Consider the following 19,432-nt stretch of genomic DNA (forward strand, 5'->3'; position numbering starts at 1 on the left):
CCTCTCTGTTGGCCGCCTCACTCCATACTACTGTTACAGCTTCGGACCATTTGCGGAGGTCGGTCCACCAGACCTCCGTCTTCGGTCTGTTCGATGCTTTCCACCCCACGGCTATCCTACACTTGGCCAATATATGGGCCAAGTCTTTGAGTTTACTGACATGTTTCAAGTGGCGTGACCTGGGGAACCCCCCCCACCCATGCATGTCCGTATTGAATCTACCTTCAGATTGATCTCTCTCGTTCAATGTTTGGACCAATTCTCCCCAGTACCTCCTTATTTCGGGGCATGCTCAAAACATGTGTACCAGCCCAGCATTCTCCTCCCCGCATTTGGGACATGTTTGTCGTTCTGCACCTTTAAATCAAGATATTCTCGGGGGGGGTGGGGTGTCATGTATGCTCTGTGGGATATATAGAGTTTGTTGTAGCCTCACGTTTCTAGACACTTTTTTGTGATACCCTTGTACCTGTTCCCATAGCCCATCTGTCATTGGTTCCTCAGCGTCGTCCTCCCATTCACATCTCAGCTGTGCCACTTCCCTCCCCACCCTGGACATCGGTAGTTCATAAATTCGGGAAACCTTGTGCCCCCCCCTTCCGCGATATCATAGTGTTTCAATGGCTGTTTCTGGTTGTCCATCAAGCATTATTTCTGACCATGTCTCCTTCACTCTCCGCACTAGTCTGGTGTAGGTTGTGTTGTCCCAGATGTCTCGTCCACCAGTGCGTTAAATCCCTTTATTGCCCCCTCTTGCCATATGTCACCCATCGTTACAATCCCCACTGGTTCCGGATCATCTTCCTTAGCTGGGCGTCTCATCCGGTTAGCGTCACTAATGGCACTTGCGGGGAGCATGTGGTCAGATTCTTTATGGTCTGGCACATTTTGCGCCATACTTGCCATCCTAGTTCCAGCATACCTGAGCTCTTCTTTATCTCACGTTTAGGAAACCAGATCCATTCTTTGGAAGTACAGGGGCACAGTCGGATCTCAACAATCTGGCCTCTGATGGAGTCTTCAGCTAGCCATTCTGCCACGTATCGTAGTTGGCTGGCCAGGTAATAAATCTCAGTTAGGTAGCTTAATGCCCCCTTTATCGTATGCATTTTGTAATTTCCATAGGGCAATCCTGTTCCTTGTATTAGCCCGTAGAGAATCTCTGCATATACCTTGGAGTTTGACAAAGAAGCGCTTAAGTATTATGGTATGTTTCCTAAGAAGTGCAATAATCTGGCTAATACAACCATTTTCAGTAGTGCCTCTCCCCATCATGGCCAGGGGGAGTTTAGTCCAAAATGTCATACTTTTGACATTTGTCAGTGCTTTTTCGGTGTTGTGTGGGTTCTGCCTCTGGTGTGTGGTAGATGTCAATTCCCAGGTATCTAAAGGTGTCTGTCACCCAGGATATTGGTAGTACCGGTAGCTTGTCGCGCAGGACCCCTATGTACCGTCCTTGGGGGGGGGGGGGGGGGGGAATCGCTTCTCCAAGGGATTCTGGCAGTGTCCCCACCTCATATGCTTCATTTAGCATTGACAGCAATGGGGGAGCACTTCATTCTTGTACGTTTTATAGCATTCACTTTGGAGTCAGTCTGTTCCTGGGGTCTTGCTAGTTGGTAATTGCTCCACCACCGCCTCTAGCTCTTCTAGTATAATCAGGGCTTCTAGGCTTTCCCGTTCTTCGGCTATTTTCGGTAAGCCAATATCCTCCAAAGTTTCTGCTATTTCACTCTCTTCCTCACATACTGTGTCACTATACAATTGTTTATAGCATTCGAGGAACCCCTCACTCACACCTTCTTGGGTATCTAGTATTAGTCCACCCTCTCCCTGTATCTCTCTAATCGTTGGTCTGGGGGGGGGGTCTCACTTTTGTATAGCCATGCTAACAATCTTCCCAGCTTGTCTCCCTCAGCATGTTACCTCTCTATGTATGTATGTTTTTTGTAATTTAAGTTAGTCTCTCCCAGTGTCTCATACATTCCTGCTGTAATTGGGTGATGTTACTAGCGTCTTGCTGGGAGTGGCTTCCATTGTTTAGTAATATCTCTAGTTTCTCCTGTGTTCTGTAGTTGCAGTAGTATACCCCCCTGCAGTCCCTTGGATTTGGCTGTTGCTGCTCCTCTTACCACCACCTTGAATGCTTCCCATAGGGTCCCCGTTGACTTTACACTCCCCATTATTTCCGAAGTATTCTACAATTTCGCTTCTGACGTCTTCTCTGAAAACCATATCTTTTAAAGCCTCTGCTCTAAGTCGCCAAGTAGGGATCTTGGTTCTCGGGGCTATTTATTGCCATGTTAAGGCCAGTGGCGAGTGGTCCGAGAGGACTCACGCTCTATATTCTGGGCGCACAATTTACCCTGTGATCTCTTGCGTGGCAAACACGTAATCCAACCGTGTATACAGTTTTTGTGGGGCTGAGTTATGCCTATCGTGTGGGTGGTGCAGCCTCCATGTGTCTTCCAGTTGAAGGTCTCGCAGTAGCATTCTTGGGACTCTAGCAGCAGGGGTGGAGTTGGTCTATCATATTTCACATCAGACCTGCCCACCTTTGGGTCCAACGTACAATTAAAATCACCGCCCCAAATGACTGTGCAACCTAGGTACAGGCTCAATTTGCTTTATAGGGTCCTGAAATGGGTCACTGTCTGGGTTTGGGGTCTTATGTATTAACAATGCATACTACTGTTTTCTATCGATCCCCTCAATTTTATGATCCTCCCGTCGGCTTCGCCATGGACTGTAGCATCTGGAATGGGACCTGTGGTGCTATCCAAGTGACCACCCCTCCCCTGGCATAAGCCGAACATGTTGCACCTAGAAGGGTGCCCTTCCATTTCCTCTTTAGTACTTCTAGCTTCTCTTTAGTGAGGTGTTTCTTGTATTAGGGCAATATCTATCTTCTATCTTCTGACTCTTTAGATGCATCATGACCTTATTTCTCTATAAATAGCTATTTTGTCCCTTGACGTTCCAGGACATTATCTTCAGATCTCCCATGTTTTAGCCATACCCCGTCCCCCCTCTGACTCCCCTCTTTGTCCGCTTCCATCTTGGATGCACGTGTATCTAGGCTTGTTCTCTAACTACTAACACCCCAAATCCCTCAACTCCCTTCCCACCCTCCCCCCTACATTTCCCGTCCCCAACAATTGCCCAGCTCCATCCCTGGATGTCAGGCTACCCTGCATCTAGTCCCTTTCTGCAGCTTAGCCGCTACTCAGAACCCAGCAGGGGAATAGTACGCTACTAATATCCTAACTAATCCAACTACTGGGGGTAAAAGTGCGTCTCCTCCATTCCTCCATTGAAGCTACAGTTTATACATTCTTGTATGTTAATCACCGCCCGACTTTCACATCTCAAGCCAACTAATTTACCTATATATTATAGGTTGGGTCTCGTGCACAATTTATAATCTAGTCCCAAGGTCAATATATGTGCTGTACTTCTCTTCAAAGGGTCTATTTGTCCACTAGTATTGCCTTGCAAGGGTACAGATTTACTTCTTCGTCTTATGTTCCGCCTGGTCTCCCGACCCTGACGGGCAGTTCCTTGCATCCAGCCATGTCATCACATCCTCTAGGGTGTCAGGAAAAAAGGGCCTTGTTCTTGTGGAGCACTTTCATCTTTGCCGGATACAAGAGCATGTATCTATGGCCCGCCTCCCGCAACCTCCTTTTGGCCACCACATTGTTCATGCGCTGCCTCTGCACCAAGAGGGTGTCGTCCGTATACGCCGTGATGGTTGCTGATGCTCTGCTTATCGTTCCCCCCCCCCCCCCCCCCTTTGCGGAAATGCTCAAAGACCTGCTCTCTGTCTTTATAATTCAGTATCTTAGCGATAATTGGCCGCAGGAGGGCTCCTGGTGGCGGTTTCCTGGCCAAGGCTCTGCGCTCGTTCTACTGCAAACCCTTGGCTGAGTACTCCACCGGTTATCTCTTGCAATAACATATTCTCAACGTAGTTTGTCGGGTCCGATCCTCCTTCGCCTTCCGGAAGCCCCACAATATGGACGTTATTTCTGCATGCACATCCTTCTGCTGCTTTAGCTCTGCTTTCGAGGTTGCACGCCTGTTGTCTCAACGTGTGGATCTCATTTGCATTGGCCGAGCACATGCTTATGTTGGCTTTCACCTCCTTTTCCAGGCTGCCTGTGTGCTCAGCTAGCGCTCAGACGTCTTGTCGTAGCATATTCACCTCAATGCTTACTGCGTCAATCTTGAATTCAAGCGAGGTCTTCAGTTCCAGGATGGCCACGCCCATCTTGCCCTCCCAAGATACTTTTAAGTCCGCTATGGCATCCAGTATCTGTTTATCACTGCATGCTGTAGTTTCTTCATATTGTGTGCGCTGTTCCTTGGGTCTCGCTCCCTCAGATGCTGGTGATGATTTGGCAAACTCCTTGGGTTGGTTGTTTCCCTTTAACTTTGGGCAACCTAGATGTCGTCTTTGCATGTGGCGAGGTGGTCGCACCAGGTGCTATTCAGCGCCAGGTTGTGTATGGTCTGCTCTGTGGTGCCAGGCCAATGCTTCTCATGTCTTATCGGGCCATCCAATGTCAAGCAGCATTGTTGCTGCTGGTGTCCAACTGCCCCACCTGCTTGGCACTTTTATATAGATGTAGCCATCTCCGTTGCCTCCTTGTGGTTACTACTTCCCGTTTGTTGGTCTGCAGCGTGTCCCCTCCTTCCCACAGTGTTTGATCAGTCTGTACTACAGTGCACGTTGTAGTCTGATGAGCGGTCTGCCGAGGTCAGATTCAGACGTTCTGAATCTCATCTTTCTGTATGCTGGTGGCCGCCATCTTCTCCATGTCACTTTCACTGGCGACCGTCCCCAGCCCCGTGAGAAATGCTTTAAGTCCAGGGGCACCTTCTATACATTTATTGTGCGCACTTCTAGGGTGCGGCTGCAGCTGTCGTTTCGCTTTCCATGTTATGGTACACTAGCTATGTCTCGGTGCGGACACTTCAGTCCGCTGTGTTCCAGCGAATCCTATGTTTGCCGTCTGGCCCCTTGTGCATGCGTTGTTTCTCTGGGCTGGCTTTTCACTCGCTACATGTAGCCTTTGGTTTCCTCCGCCATCTATATCTCGCCTGGGGGGGGGGCGAACAGGGAGGCCTTTCCAACCGACCCGCCCTGCTTTTGCGACTGGTGTGCTTATCGTCCTCTTGCGCACACTCCTTGCTACTGTAACTATCTCCTTTTGATCTGGCAGGAGCGTATTGTAGTTAGTTTCCCCGTCTATCTCGGTCTTCGGTAGGGGAATGCGTAATTTGTATCAGCTGTGCGGCTCTCTGGGCACATTCCATTGCTCTACATACACCGCTCTGGCGATCGGCGTGTAAGTCAATGTGGGGGGGGGGGGGGGGGGGATCTTCTTGCTTTCCTGTCCCCTCTTCATAGCAGGGTCCCTTGTCCGCTGCAATCGCTACACTTCGCATCAGGAGTGCAGTCCCTGCCAGCTTCATCTGTGTCTCCCGGGCACTTTCCTTTGTTTAAGGCCGGTAGCCATCTTGTTTCCCGTCTTCGCCGGAATCTCCTGTCTTCTGATTATAACTTCATTTACACGTGTCGGATAACATTCCCATTGCAGGAGCTTCAGTAGTTTCCAGGATGCACGGTGTCCATTACACTTACACGGCAGGATCTGGTAGCATCACCGGGAGCTCAAGGAAGATGCGCACTATCCCATGGCTCTCTAGCCGCGCCCCTCAACAATTCATGGAAGTAGCATTCCCGTCTCTAAAGAAGTTAAAAAGCTAGGTGTGTATTTGGACTCCTCCTTAACCTTTTCCAGACAAGTTAACACAATAATCTCATCAGCAGCCTACACTTCCAGCATCCTATGGGAAGCTAGTGTGTGCTGGGTATAAAAAGTTGCAAAATGTAAGTCAAGTCAATTTCACTTCACTGCTCTTGGAAACAGTTTCACCAAGAGAAGGTATTTAAACCTTTGGAAATCTAAGAGATTGCCCTGTGCCACTGCACTGAAGGTGCTTTGTGTCACAATGTAAAGATGATGCCTATGGAGTTTCAGACTCCATGGTCAAAAGAAGCACCGAGTCCAAATGATAGAACAAATACGGGAAAAAAGTTCTCACTGCAGGTTAGAAATTAAAAATCCTTAAGTCCAGCAAAAGATCTGGGGGGTCTCTGGTAGAGATGAATTGGCACATTTCTGAGAATTCTCCCTAACACCAAAATACCGTGACATTCCCATCCCAACTGAATCAAACCACACCAACAAGGCGCAGTGACTGTGCCAACAGGCTACTGATCGTGGTCCCTTAACTCGAGTGACCAGCAACAAAACAGTCTTGCTATCGTGAAGCGGACAAGACTCCGTTCATGTCTCGAGGTTCAACAGCTAATCTGGGGCACTATGGAGGGAATAGTAAGAGAAGGTACCCACACATAGTTAACGGGTGCGGCCATTGGTCCCTAATAAGGACAGGCAGCACAGCAAGGAAGCGGAGTGCGTGTTATTCGACTGTTGGGGTCCACATGGGCCACGGACTAGTCGGGTAATTCAGAGACAAAACGGTCCGCAGCTGAATGGTTTGTGAAGAACTAGGTCTTGCCATTGTAGACCACGCGGAGCTTCACAGGGCACATTCACTCCATTCATTTATTTCTGCATTTTTCTTCACCTCTACTGGATGGAGCCCTGCTGTCTACGCTCCTGTAGCCCTCATCCTGTCTGTTCTACCTCCTCGAGTCAGTGCTGTTTCTGGGGTAAGCCTGATGAAATTGTGGGCATAACGCACTGACGTATCTTTTTGGTTTTTAAATGCCTGATTAAGAATTTGCGCCTGATGTTCGCGTGTGGCCAGCAATCTTTTTTTTTTCTCTGCGCACAACCCACTGCTTGGGTATTTTCTTAAGGCAGCAGAATTACAATCTGTGCCTCATTGAGCTCAGGCCCACCAAGATGGCTGCACCACGTTTTCTGAGTTTAACCTGCTTTTGGCCAGTCCCTGCTCCCTCTCCCATTGGTCTTTATAAGCCAATAGCAGCACCCAGGAGATGGGACCTGGCCCATACACCCAAGTCACCTGTCTGCTCCCTGTCGTCGTCCTACACCCCTCACCAGATCAATGGGACTGCTGCTGCACTCCCTGCTGGAGCCTGAGCTATTGTACACCTACACCTACACCTCAACGACCATGGGTTAGTTGCCTCTCCCTCAATTGCTCACCCCCCCGACTCTCAACTACTCATCTCCCGGACTCACTCCTACCTGACACTGTAATGTATTTCACCTTGCTGCCAATTCGAATTGAGCTGTGCCCTTGTGGCTGTACTGTTTGTTTTTAGGCTGCGCTCAGTGAGCCCTCACTGAGCCATTGTGCTACTCTGTCTTGCTTTTACTCTCTTGCTCCCTCTCCTTCTCCATCCTCCTCCACCCTCCTCTCCTTGTCACCCTCCTCCACATCAACTATGCACCGTCTGTCTCTCCTATCTTCTCTAACTGTTTCTCCATTGGCTATCCTTCCCTTCTCTGTCTGGTAGGAAGAAGTTAAAAAATGATATATTGGCCTGAAACCCTGGTCCCCCCCTATCGCCGACAACTACACCAGCACATCCTCCAGACAGACCCTTGCCAGCATCCTCTGTCGTTCCTTCTCCTGATCTTTGGACTCCTCATTTGGTCTCTGTGCTCTGTTTCTCTTCCATTAATGGTGGCACTTAATGGGTGGGCCTCCTGGACCCCTTCTACTCTTTGAGGGTAATTGTTAATGTGTACCGGAACGGCACCGTCCTGCTCAAAGGCCCTCGGGCTAACCTTCTCTTTGCTATACGCTTCCCGCGCCTCATCACCTTCCTTCCTTATCCTGCTGTGCCCTCTCTCCTCTCTGGCTTCCTTGTCTCCTACTTCTGCCTCCTCCTTGGCTACCTCGTCCTCTCCTTTCTCTGCCGCTGCCTGCTCCTACACCTCTGCAGGGCGTACCTCTGATTTGTAACCCTCCCTGAAGTCTCTCAAGGCTGGCAACCTTCTCCATATTGCCACTCCTGACTCTCGCTCAGCTGTCAAACACTCCTCACATCTGCCACCTACTGGAAGAGGTAGACCTCGATGTCTTCAGTCTCTGTGAGACATGGTTCCCGGACAGCTCTGTCACAAGCTTTGACACTCTCCTCCCCGATGGCTACAAGATCCCCTCTGCGCCCAGGTCCAACCGTCCTGGTGGGGGTTTAGCTTTGATCTTCCCGAATTGGAGTCCTGCCTTTCTGATTCCCGTGCAAGCCTACTCCTCCGAATGCCTTGTCTGTCGGTTTTCTCTCTCCCGGCCACTCTCACCATTGCCATCTAACCACCACCTGGGCCGACTACCTTTTTCCTCTGAGTTGGCTGACCTCTCCTCCTTGAAGACCTCAATATCCACCTGGATGATTCCTGTCCTTCCTCTGTACTCTTTTACGACCTCTGCGACTCTATTCCCTCTGGCCCGACTGACTGCAGGGCACACGCTGGATGTTCTCTCCCCCCCCCCCCCCCCCCCCCCCCCTCCCTCACCACTTCTCTCTCCTGGAGCGATCACTTTCCCCTTTCCTCCCATCTCTCCCTCTCTACCCTGCAGGCCAAGTCTACTCGAGCACTGAACCCCCTCCCCTCTCAGCTGACTCTCACCCTGACACTGCCCTTTCAAAGCTCCACTCTGACACTCTTGATGATCTTGCCCCGGTCACGAGGATCCGCTTAAAGCCAAGTGCAACTCTTGGTACGACTATGACCTGGTTACCCTTAAACGCAAGTGTAAGGTGGCTGAGTAGAAATGGTTGGCTTCTTGTGCATCCTCTGACAAACTGGCCTGCCGTCTCCTCCAAAGGCAATACCGACTCTGTCTGCAGTGAGAGCCCTCATCCAAGCCTGCGTCTCTGCGGTATCTAATAACTGGGCCAAACCCTTTAACATCTGCAAGGAGCTGGCCAATCCTGCTGCAGTCTTTCACCTGTCCCCTCCCAGGCCCTCTGCACGGCCCTGGCCTCTCATTTCATCTATAAAACCCAGTTATTCTGTCTACCCTCTCGTCGTCCTCCCTCCGCTCTCTCCACTACCTCCGGCTCCCCTGCTGCCACCTCCCTGTCCTAGTTTCCTTTGTTCTTATCCCCCCCCCCCCCGACGAGATTTCCAGACAAGTCCAATCTATTCTCGTCAAAACAGGTCCTTCCCTGTTTTGTCCAAAACCATCAAGGACCATATTGACACCCTTGCTCCTGCCCTGGCTGACTTCTGCTACCAGTCCTTCGCCTCTGGAGCCTTCTCACTTTTTGAAGCACCCTCTTCTCAAGAAACCCACAGCCGACCCCTCCTGCTCGGCTAACTTCTCGCCCAATCTCACTCCTTTCCTGGGCAAACTCATGGAAAAGCTGGCCATCTTCACACCGCCTGTTGGGTGCCTCCATAACCATCAGTCTGGCTTCAGAGCCGCCAGAAGCACAAACTGCTCTCCTGAACATCTGTGAAGACCTACTCTTCAACCCTGATTCTAATATCCCTTCTGTCCTCATCCTACTCTTCAGCCTTTTGACACAGTCAACCATTCCATCATGCTCAATCGCCTCAGTGATAACCTGGTTATCACTGAACAGGCCCTGGCCTGGCTGACCTCCTTCCTTTCCAACCGACCCTCTCCGGTCCAACTTGGGTCCTTCATTTCCTCTATTTCTCTACTTGTGGTGTTCCCAGAGGGTCAGGGGGAGGAGTTTCTAACCTCTCTCCCTGGATTTTCAACCAATACCTGGCACCCCTCGCCCACCGCATTGCTGCTCTGCTCCAATTTTCAATGCTATGCGGAAGACACTGCTTGTTTCAGGCTCCCCCTCATCCACCTCTTCTCCCTCTCTCATCTGTCTTCTAAGCCCAGGAATCGTATCTCTCCAGACCTGAAATCTCTTCATTGGCTCCCAGTGGCTGCAAGAATTAAGTTAAAGACCCTTTGCATTGTCCACAAAGCCTTCTGGGGCCTGGGTCTGCAATACCTTCAACTCTGTCTTTGTAAATAACTTTCTCCTCGAGCTCTCCGCTCTACCTTAACTCCACCTCGAACTCCCTCAGGGTCAGCCACTTCTCCAGGCAATGAGTTGGGGGTGGATCTTTCTTTGGCTGGGGCCTCCCTCTGGAACAGACCCCCCTGCCTCTCTGTAACTTGAGAAGAACCATCTTTGGTCTTGGAAGCCCCTCAAGACCTTCCTCTTTGCTTCTGCCTTGCTCTTCCTCTCTTCTGATCTGTCTGCTTCGGCACCTGGCTACCCTCTGATTTCGGGCCCACATTTCTGCCAACCCAGCCGCATACCTGCACTACCTCCTTGCGACCCTGCACTTGGGTCTGGATCTGCAACCATACAGTCCCTGCCCTGCACTTATTAGACACCCCCCGTCGGCACCTTATTCTTGCACTTACTACCTGCTGGCAGCACTACCTGTTTTGATCACATGTTCAACACATTCCACTCCTCCCCTGCCCCTTTCACTTCCCCCTTCCCTGCACTTGCGTGTTCTCAATGTCGTTGTTTTGTTCTCTTGTTCCTCTCCCTTGCCTCGTCGCACTCTGAAACACTTGTGTATGGGCGTGATATAAATAAAATGTATCATAGCGGATCGCAGATTTTTCTGCCAGAGTTTATTTTCAACAACCTGAAACGACTTCCTCTGTTCCTGCACCTGGGGGCTGAAATCAGGGAACAGTCCAATTGAGCCATACCTTAATTCGCCCTTGTGCCTTGCCGTCCCTGTAACTGAGGATCCTTGCAATGATGGGCCCATCAGGCGTGCCAGAGGGTGGCTTGGGGGCGAGGGAGCGATGGGCCCTCTCTTAGGAACATATTGGATAGTGGGGGATGCTAAAGTATGTACATAAAGAGCTTCTCAACAAACACTTCCATGTTATGAGTGGGTTCGGGGACCCCCACAATGCAGACATTGTTCCTGTGTCATCTCCCTTCTGGATCATTTTTGGCCGCCACCCGCTTCACTGATTGTTCTAGCACTGCAACCTCTGCAGAGCTCTAACACTGTCCTCATTCTCCCCGATACGTTGCCCATCCTCGGTCATGCGGCCATATAGTTTATCTATTTGAATGGATCAGATTTCCACTGTGCATGTCAATTTTAGCACCAAGGTTGTCTACTATTTTTCAGGGCGAGCAAAGTTTGATTCAAGGTGGACCCGTCTATAGTGGTTGAGGCCATGGTAGGTGGAGGGGAGTCCTGGTCCTGACATGCAAATTGGTCCATTTTAGCCTGTTTCTTCTTCCCCATAGTGTTGTGCACAGAAAAAGGCAGGGAGCAACCTCCTCTAGGATATTGTTGAAGTAGGATGGGTAGAGATGGCTCTGCGCCCAGGGCCAATCCAATCCGTGCAGATCTAGGCCCAGACAAGGGCAGTCTCTAGGGGTCGGGTAACAACATGCCGTGGACAGGGGAGCCCCACATGAGGGCAGTCAGGGGAATGACCCTGAATGGGGGTGTCCCAGCGCACTGCAACCCGCGGCAGGTCCGTGCCCCAGAGACCATGGTGCTGCATGGGCAGAATTTAATCCAGGTGTATCCCCATGGGGATCAGAACAGCAGTCATGTTGATACAGACAGGAGCCCCCGCGTGGAGTGGGCGCATGAACAAATGCTCCCCCTCTGAGCCCGGAGCAGGAGAAAGTGCTGTGTGTCAGGGTACGCCAGCCGCCACGGTCCTTCCAGAGCACAGTGAAAAAGGAGCTGGGCCAACAACCCAGAAGGTGCCTGGATCAAGGTCACAGTAAAGGATGTTGAGCGCTGGGGAGCGCTGTCCCTCACAGCCCTGCAGGGCCCGACACAGGCTGCAGCAGTATGTCGGGGAGCTGTTGGCGGGCGGGCTTGGGAGAGTGCTAGAAGTTCGCCATGTTTCACCAAGGGAGGCCAGGAAGTCCATGAATGGAGATCGTGGAGGACATGCAAATGGAGGAAGGGTTAGCGGAGGAGGAAGTCGGGGAACATCCCCGGCAGGATGGTTTATGGACACCGAATCGTGGCCGGAGTATGCAGCCTTAGCAAAAAAGATTGGATGGGAGGGCACCGGTGGGGAGCAATGTAAACTGCACAAAAGCCTTGATCTCGGGGGACAATGACTCCAACAGCAGAAGTGCGCTCTTATCCTCTTCACCCATCACTAGTGGGGAATCTCAGGCTTCGGGCGGGGGGGGGGGCGGGGCTGACCCAATCATCATGTGCAAGAAGCTTATAAAGGTGAGTGGTGGCCCCTGTCAATAGAGGACCAAGAAAAGAATTGGAGGAGGAATTGACCGCAGTAACTGCCCTCCTCGGAGCACCTGTGTTGGCATCTTCAGGGACAGTGGCACCATCGCTGGTTCATGCCACCCCCTAAACTTGGCAATGGTGGATAACACAAGCTTGAGCGAGGGGGTGGGGGGGGGGGTGTGTTCAGCGGTCAAGAGCACAAACTTGGATGCGTTTATGGGGCAACTAGAAGAGATCCACAAAGGGCTCACCTAGCCTTCAATGCAGCCGTTCCGGGGGGCGATTCCATTCACGCCAGCGTGTGCCGTGGGCCTCTGGATCTCCGAAGCAGAAGGCGATGTGCAACGCGCGTCGCAGACCCCAGCAAGTGGAGGTGGTGTTCGCCACAGGGGCACAGGCTAGCCTCGAAGTCACAGGGCTCCAAACTCACTTGTAGTTGCACTCTGAGGCAGCAAAGGAGATCAGGCGAATCTGCACCTTACTCTAGTGCTGATGTCTGCATACCACTGGAGCCACGAGAGAGGGTGCAATAGAATATTGGGTGTTGCTGGATACAAGCCTTCTCAGGCAGCAACCACCACCCAGGAAATACTCTTTATTAAATTTTCAGGGTCTCTTTGAAACTGCATTTATTTAGCAAATGTTATTTAACTGCTTGTGCAGTGTTTATTTTTTCCTCTCTTGCCTTTTCTTTAAAGATTGTATATTTATACAATAGTCTGTGGATATTTTCTCATTTGATCGTTTGTGAAAAGCGTGTACTGCTCATGTTAACCACTCCATGCCCCCTCCATAGAGTTGGGGGTACTAGTTGCGGCCCCCCCGCCCCTGCAAGTTTACCAAGCTCTCTAATTGGTAGTGTAGCCAAGCAGCCCAGGACTAATTTGGGAAGACCTACCTTTTTAAAGACCCTGGTGACCAGGTTTAAGGAAGATTTCCTTCCTCCATACAGATGTTGGAACATCTCCCTAATGCAGTCCTTTAAGTTCTAAAGAGCCAGGATTTTTTACCCACTGAATGGTTCTCCCAGGAGGGAATGGTGGAGGATAATAATGGTCTGAATAACTGAGAATAGTGCAGAGAATGTTGGAGAGAATTGCGGGGCATTATATGTAGAGGGAGGTCTTGCTTTGGTTGGCATGCTCACTGTGAAATGGTTGATGAACTGCACATGCATTGTAGGCCCCAGTTTGTTATTGCCACATCCGATTTGCTGCATAGAAATATGATACTTTTGCAGACATCTGAATTATAGGACCATTTCACAAGTTCTCTTCATACCCCACCGGTGGGAATTGTTGTTCATGCTCCTGTACTACACAGACTGGTATTTTTGCCTAGCCTATGAAGATTATCATGCGTTACACTTGGATAGAATTGTGAAGTTTTAGTATGAGTCACAATTGGAATTGTGAAGTTTAGCCATGAGTCACATTAAGTTAGAATTATAGAGATTAGCAAATTGTCACAACAGATGGGACAGTGTAGATTAGCCACATAGTGCTTTGGCTACTCGCTAAATTCTTCCAATACCCCGCTTCTACTTCCTCAAATGCACTATACATGACCACTGGGCTAGCCCAACCTAAACCCGGACACTGGACCTTAACCCCATTTTTTTTTTTTTGCGTAGCCATTTTAGCACCTAGAGACTGCATTTGGGTGGTATAGGTGCAGCTCTGACAATGCCCCTACCTTTTGTCAAAGCATCTCTCGCAAAACCACCACCAGAACTCTAAGATCCAATGCCAACACACACCTCCACACCCCTCACTTCATGAAGATCAGGTAACGCCAGTAGCAGCCTGCCACATATGGAACACAGTTCCCACACACGAGCAATGAAACCTCCTTCCCTAAGTTCAAGAAACCCCTCAAAACCTGGTTGTTCAACAAATACTAATGGTTTAGGCACTAGCCTGAGACTGTAGATAAATGTAACAGTCTAATCACTGCCTGATGCTTCCTTCTCAGAGGTCTAAGTTGTGTCCGACCAAGATAATCTTGTAACCGTATACTTAATATGCAGACTATGTATGTAACCTAATGCTTTAGGATGCTTACTTTGTATGTTACTGAATACTTAAGATACCTGCTATGTATGTAGCCTTGGGCGTAAAATCAATTGCAATAAATACAATAAATGGGTGATTCATGTTGTAAACGATTGAAGACTTCTTGGTGGTCAAAGCTCTTCTCTCATTTTACTGGTGGCCATTGCCAGACAAACATTTAAATTACGCTTTGCTTCCATTTTCACCCAGAGGACTTTAGAGCAGCTTGTGCTGCACTCATGTTTACTTTAACATGGATTGAGCCAAAAAAAAATTGAAAATGCATTCAAATAAAGTAGAACCTCCTTTTTGAAAATGTGATTTAAAGCGTGATAACTAACCTTATTCCTTTCTCTTCCTTTCAGGATTGGCAGCCACCGTTTGCATGTGATGTTGATAAACTCCACTTCACACCTCGTATCCAGAGGCTGAATGAGTTGGAGGTAAACATTATTTTTTAAAACGAGTGCCAAAAGCCCTTTTATTTAGGACTTGATACTGATCAAGCTGTTCAAGGTTCGTCTATAGGATGTGAGGAGATACTTTTTGCTGCTGAACCTGACCCACATGAGACTATTGGCGAAGTGATGCAAGGAATAGGCATTGTGACTGGGACACCTATGGAAGCAGATGTTAGATTGGTGTCATTGAGCTCAACCCTCTCAGTGCCCAGAACAAAGCAATAGCACTTAATGGATATTGAAAGCTGTGACGTGTGGCAAACCTTTTTTTGACCAAGTTGAAAAGTATGCCCGACCTATAAGGCAATGAATGAATGAATGGGTGGGGATAGTAGAGTTAACTTTCACTGAACCTTTGTGCTAGGCTCCCTCAAACTCCTATAGCTTTTCATAGGGTGGATGAAGTACTTATGCCACAGCCAGTTTACACCAACCTTAATGTGCTGTTCAGTACCTCTTCTTTATACCTTTGTTAATGTGACTGTTTTTGAAGATGGTGACCGCTCTACATATTGTGCATATTCTTGTGGGAATTCTATTTAAGGAAATTGTGCCTTGATAAGGAAAGTTAATCCCGACTACCTTTTATTGCCATTCTTGAAAATGGTTCTTCTCGGCCTTTATGACCATTCCAAATTTACACGATGACCATAGGAAGAAATGTCACCTAGAAAGCACACAAGGTGTTTGTAGTTTAGCAGCTTGGTTTACTTTCAGTCTTCAGGAAGCACTGTTTTAGGAGGACAGCTGATTGTGTGCAGTTTATTAGAGATCATCCACAAGGGCTGAGCCACATCTACTTATCCTTAAGAGGAGATGATATGATGACTCTGTGTCTACGGAATTTCTTATGTCGAAATGCCCAAAGCTATTTCATTGCCCCTTTAAACATTTTAATCTGAGTAGTCCTAGCACCCTCAACCGTTTAGGTTCTTAGTAATTTTGTATCTTTGGATGTACTGATCAATACTCCTCCATTAGTTATTTAACTCACCCACTGAGGGGTTCTGTGGAATAGATTTTCTCTGCGTGCACTGCAGGTGCTTTGCTGTTAACACTGCACATTGGGACTGGTGGGTAGAGAGGGAAGTAGTAGGATTGTGTCAAGATGGCCCAGGAAAGTCCCAAATTACCCAGAGTACTCAGTCGTTCCGAACTGGACTCGAGGACAAAGTGCAAGGTAAAATCCAGCTTTCTTGTCATCCAAATGAAGCGGGGACAGCAAACCAGCAATCCAATCTGAGATAAACAAGAATACATAGAAAACAATTGGTTAATTACTACAAATTCGTTATCAGATGTCCTAACATAATCTTAGTTAGAAAAACCTACGGGGAATAGGGATTGGTTGGTGGTGATGGTTACATATACACTACATGGGCATCATATTAATAGTTCACAACTGGAGCAGTTTGTCCAGGTAAGTTGGAATTGCGCTATGAAACTGAACTTGGAGCTCTTTTTTTTTTTAAAATTATTTTTTTTTCAGAACTCTTTTTATTTATTTTCAAAAACAAAAAAAAAGCATTTCCCAACTCACCCCCCCACCCCCTCCAACAGGCAGCTTTACTAAGTCCTTGATCCATTACACCCTGAGTCAGTCGATAGAGTTCGTGATGGTGAGGCAACACTGAGGCATGACCTACCCCCCCACACCCCTCTAGTTTTGTCCTTGATCTATTACACCCAAGAACCGCTCGCTAAAGTTTACGACGAGTCCAGCAGCCGCAGGCGCTGAGGGCACCACCCAATTCGAAAGTCATCCTTAAACACCATCATTTCTTCCCAGTCCCTTGCGAAATGGAGCACGTTGTTGTTCATGGCGTATGTTGTCCACGCAAGAGCTGCAATTTCCCAAAGCTTCCGCAGCAAGTCCCGCACGAGGTGAACCTCCGCGCTCCTCCATCGTTGCGCTATTACCGTCATAGCTGCAATTACGAGGATCGCCCTCGCTTTCTCCTGCGATCTTGGCTCCCCCGGGACGGTACCCCCCTCCAAGACCCAGGATAACTTCCTCTGGTGGTCTGCTGCTCCCTATCCCAAACGCCTGCTCCTGAGCCTCCCCTACTTCCTGCCAAAAGGGCCTGATTGCCGGGCAGTCCCACCAAATGTTGTGCCGTGCCCTCCAGCACATTGCCGAAGTGTTAGGATAGATCTCCCGGAGGCGTGCTGGAGTATAATGCCAACCAAACAGAATCTTATACCATGTTTCCTGCAGTTGTGATGCCTTCGCCAGTTTGGGGATTTTCCTCCATAGCCTCTCCCACTCTTCTCGCTCAATTTCCCTTCCTATGATCTGCTCCCACCTCCCTCCGCATATATCGCCATTGGACCCTGGTGTTTGCCTCTTCCAAAATTTTATATAGGTTGGATATCAGCCCCCTGGATCCGTCATTGGACAAGAGGAATCTCTCAAAACGCGTCTTTTCTGTTGTTGCTGCCTGTTTGTTCGCCGGGTTCAGTACCCAATGCCGCAGTTGCGCGTATCTGAGCCTTTCCCCCTCCTTTATCCCGTACTACCTCTTGCACTCCTCGAATGAGAGAATTCTCCCCCCTCGGAACAGGTTGCTCAGCCACTTGCACCCCCCCCCCCCCTCCCACTGCGTAAACGCACCTGCTTCAGCCCTGGCGTGAAATCCCTGTTACCGAACAAGGGTGTGAAAGGGGACGGAATGGTTGTGATCCCCTTGATTCATACCAGTTTGTTCCAATTCTCTGCCATTAATTTCGTTATGGTATTCTCGTATAGGTGCTTAGGCTTAAGCTGCTTTGGAAGCCACAATACCCAAGTCCTGCTTGTGGTATTGCCTCGTAGAGGTACAGAAGGTGAGGCAGAGTTACCATTTTAACCGCTGACACCATGCCCAGCCACGACACGCTGAGGTCCCTCCACCTGCGATAATCCCGCTTGATGTCCCTCAGCAGTGGCGGATAGTTAGCTTGATGCCAGCCAGCTAAGATTGGTGTAATTTTCACTCCTAAGTACTTAATGCTGCCCAAACTCCATAGAAATGGGGTAGCCGCCCTAAGCGACTCCAGTCCCCTGGGTTTAGAGTCCGGTTCAAAAGTTCTGACTTGCTGCCGTTAATCTTCAAGCCCGAGGCTTCCCCCAAACTCCTCCAGCAGAGCCCCGCTTGCTTGAATAGACTCCTGGGGCGCCTTCAGCGTTAGAAACATGTCATCAGCGAATGTTGCCATTTTTTTGTTCCTTTCACCTGAATGGAATGCCCTGTAGCCCCATTGTCTCCTTAATTGCCTGCAAAAGAGGTTCCAAATAAATAGCATAAAGCATCGGGGACAAGGGACAGCCCTGCTTGGTGCCCCTGCTCTGTCTAAAGGACCGCAACATGACCCCATTCACTGCTATTCTCATGATTGGCGCCTGATAATTAGCCCGAACCATACGTAAGAACTCCATCAATGCCCATTTTTTGCATGATCCTGAACAAGGACCACTCCACGCGGTCAACCGCTTTTTCCATGTCCAGCGATAGGACCACCGCGGGAGTGTCCGTCCTTTTGGCTTTTTCCACCAGATGGGCCACCCTCCTGATGTTATCCGCAGTTTGTCGGCCTCTTATAAACCCTGCTTGATCCGCATGGATCAAATCTGGGAGAAAGCCCTCCAGCCTGTTGGCCAAGATTTTTGTGAATATTTTGGCGTCGATATTAGAGCTATGGGCCTGTAAGATGTCCTCTCTTCGGGTCCTTATGTGGTTTCAAAATGAGGGTCAGCCTTGCCTCCTCCATGGTCGGAGTTATTCTCCCCGTCGATCTAAATGTGTTAAAAAGGCGAGTCAGGTGGGGAACTAGTGTGGATGCGAAAGTTTTATAAAAAGCCGCAGTATATCCATCCGGGCCTGGGTCCTTGTTAGGTGGTAGGTTGCAGATCCTCTTCCTCACTTCCTCCTCTGAAACCTCCCTGTTAAGTGAGTCAAGCACCTCCTTCCCGATCTTTCCCATCTCCACCCTCTCCAAAAACGTACCTGTGAGCAGGCCCGGGGCTCCTGCGATGCGTAAAGAATCATAGAATTGTACTAAAGTTTCCTGCATCTCCCCTACTAGCGTCGCCCGCTGTGGGCTCCCCTCAGTAGGCGTGCAAGGAGTGCATCTGCCTTATTCGCTTTAGCGGAAAATTTCTGGCGGACACGAAGCAGCGCCCCTTCAGCCTTTTTGGTGCAAAGGATTTCCAACTGCCCCAATGCTCTGCGATATTCCCTCATGGCCGTCCTGGTCGGGGTAACTCCCGCTTGTTGCCTGGCTTTCTCAACTCCCCCCCCCCCCCCCCCCCCCCCCTCTAGCTGCGTTTCCAGCGCCTCCAGTTGCCTCTTTCTCTTTGCGCCGCAGCAGCTAGAATTCCCCCCCCCTCAGTGTAGCTTTAAACGCATCCCATCTTGTCTCCTCCCTAGTGTCCCCTCTTTTATTGAGCTCGAAAAAGTTCTTGATCTTTTCTTACATTTCCTGCCGAATAGGATCTCTAAGGAGATATTTTGGATACTTCCAAGTCCACACCCCTTTCTCCCTATGCCCTAGAGGCATCCTCATTGAGACCACCTTGGTCCGTTACTGCCTCTCTAATCCTACCCACCAAACTGGACGTGACCCATGAACCCCTGAGAGAAGTATAGCCGCCTTCATCCCCTTTCAGCTCCCACCACACATCCCTCAG

General features: G+C 49.5%; 1 protein-coding gene across 3 annotated transcripts in view; it reads left to right on the forward strand.

Annotated features, from left to right (window-relative positions):
• Window positions 1-19,432, forward strand: part of KDM5B (lysine demethylase 5B) — a 1,291,824-nt gene that overhangs the window by 74,818 nt on the left and 1,197,574 nt on the right. For all 3 annotated transcript variants that reach the window (XM_069633695.1, XM_069633694.1, XM_069633693.1), the window contains exon 2: window positions 14,668-14,745. In XM_069633695.1, coding sequence (XP_069489796.1) covers window positions 14,668-14,745 — 78 coding nt within the window. The remainder of the gene's footprint in view (window positions 1-14,667; window positions 14,746-19,432) is intronic.

This window comes from Ambystoma mexicanum, chromosome 13 (assembly GCF_040938575.1).
Source record: "Ambystoma mexicanum isolate Mex_15411 chromosome 13, UKY_AmexF1_1, whole genome shotgun sequence".
In the NCBI taxonomy this organism is placed as follows: domain Eukaryota; kingdom Metazoa; phylum Chordata; class Amphibia; order Caudata; family Ambystomatidae; genus Ambystoma; species Ambystoma mexicanum.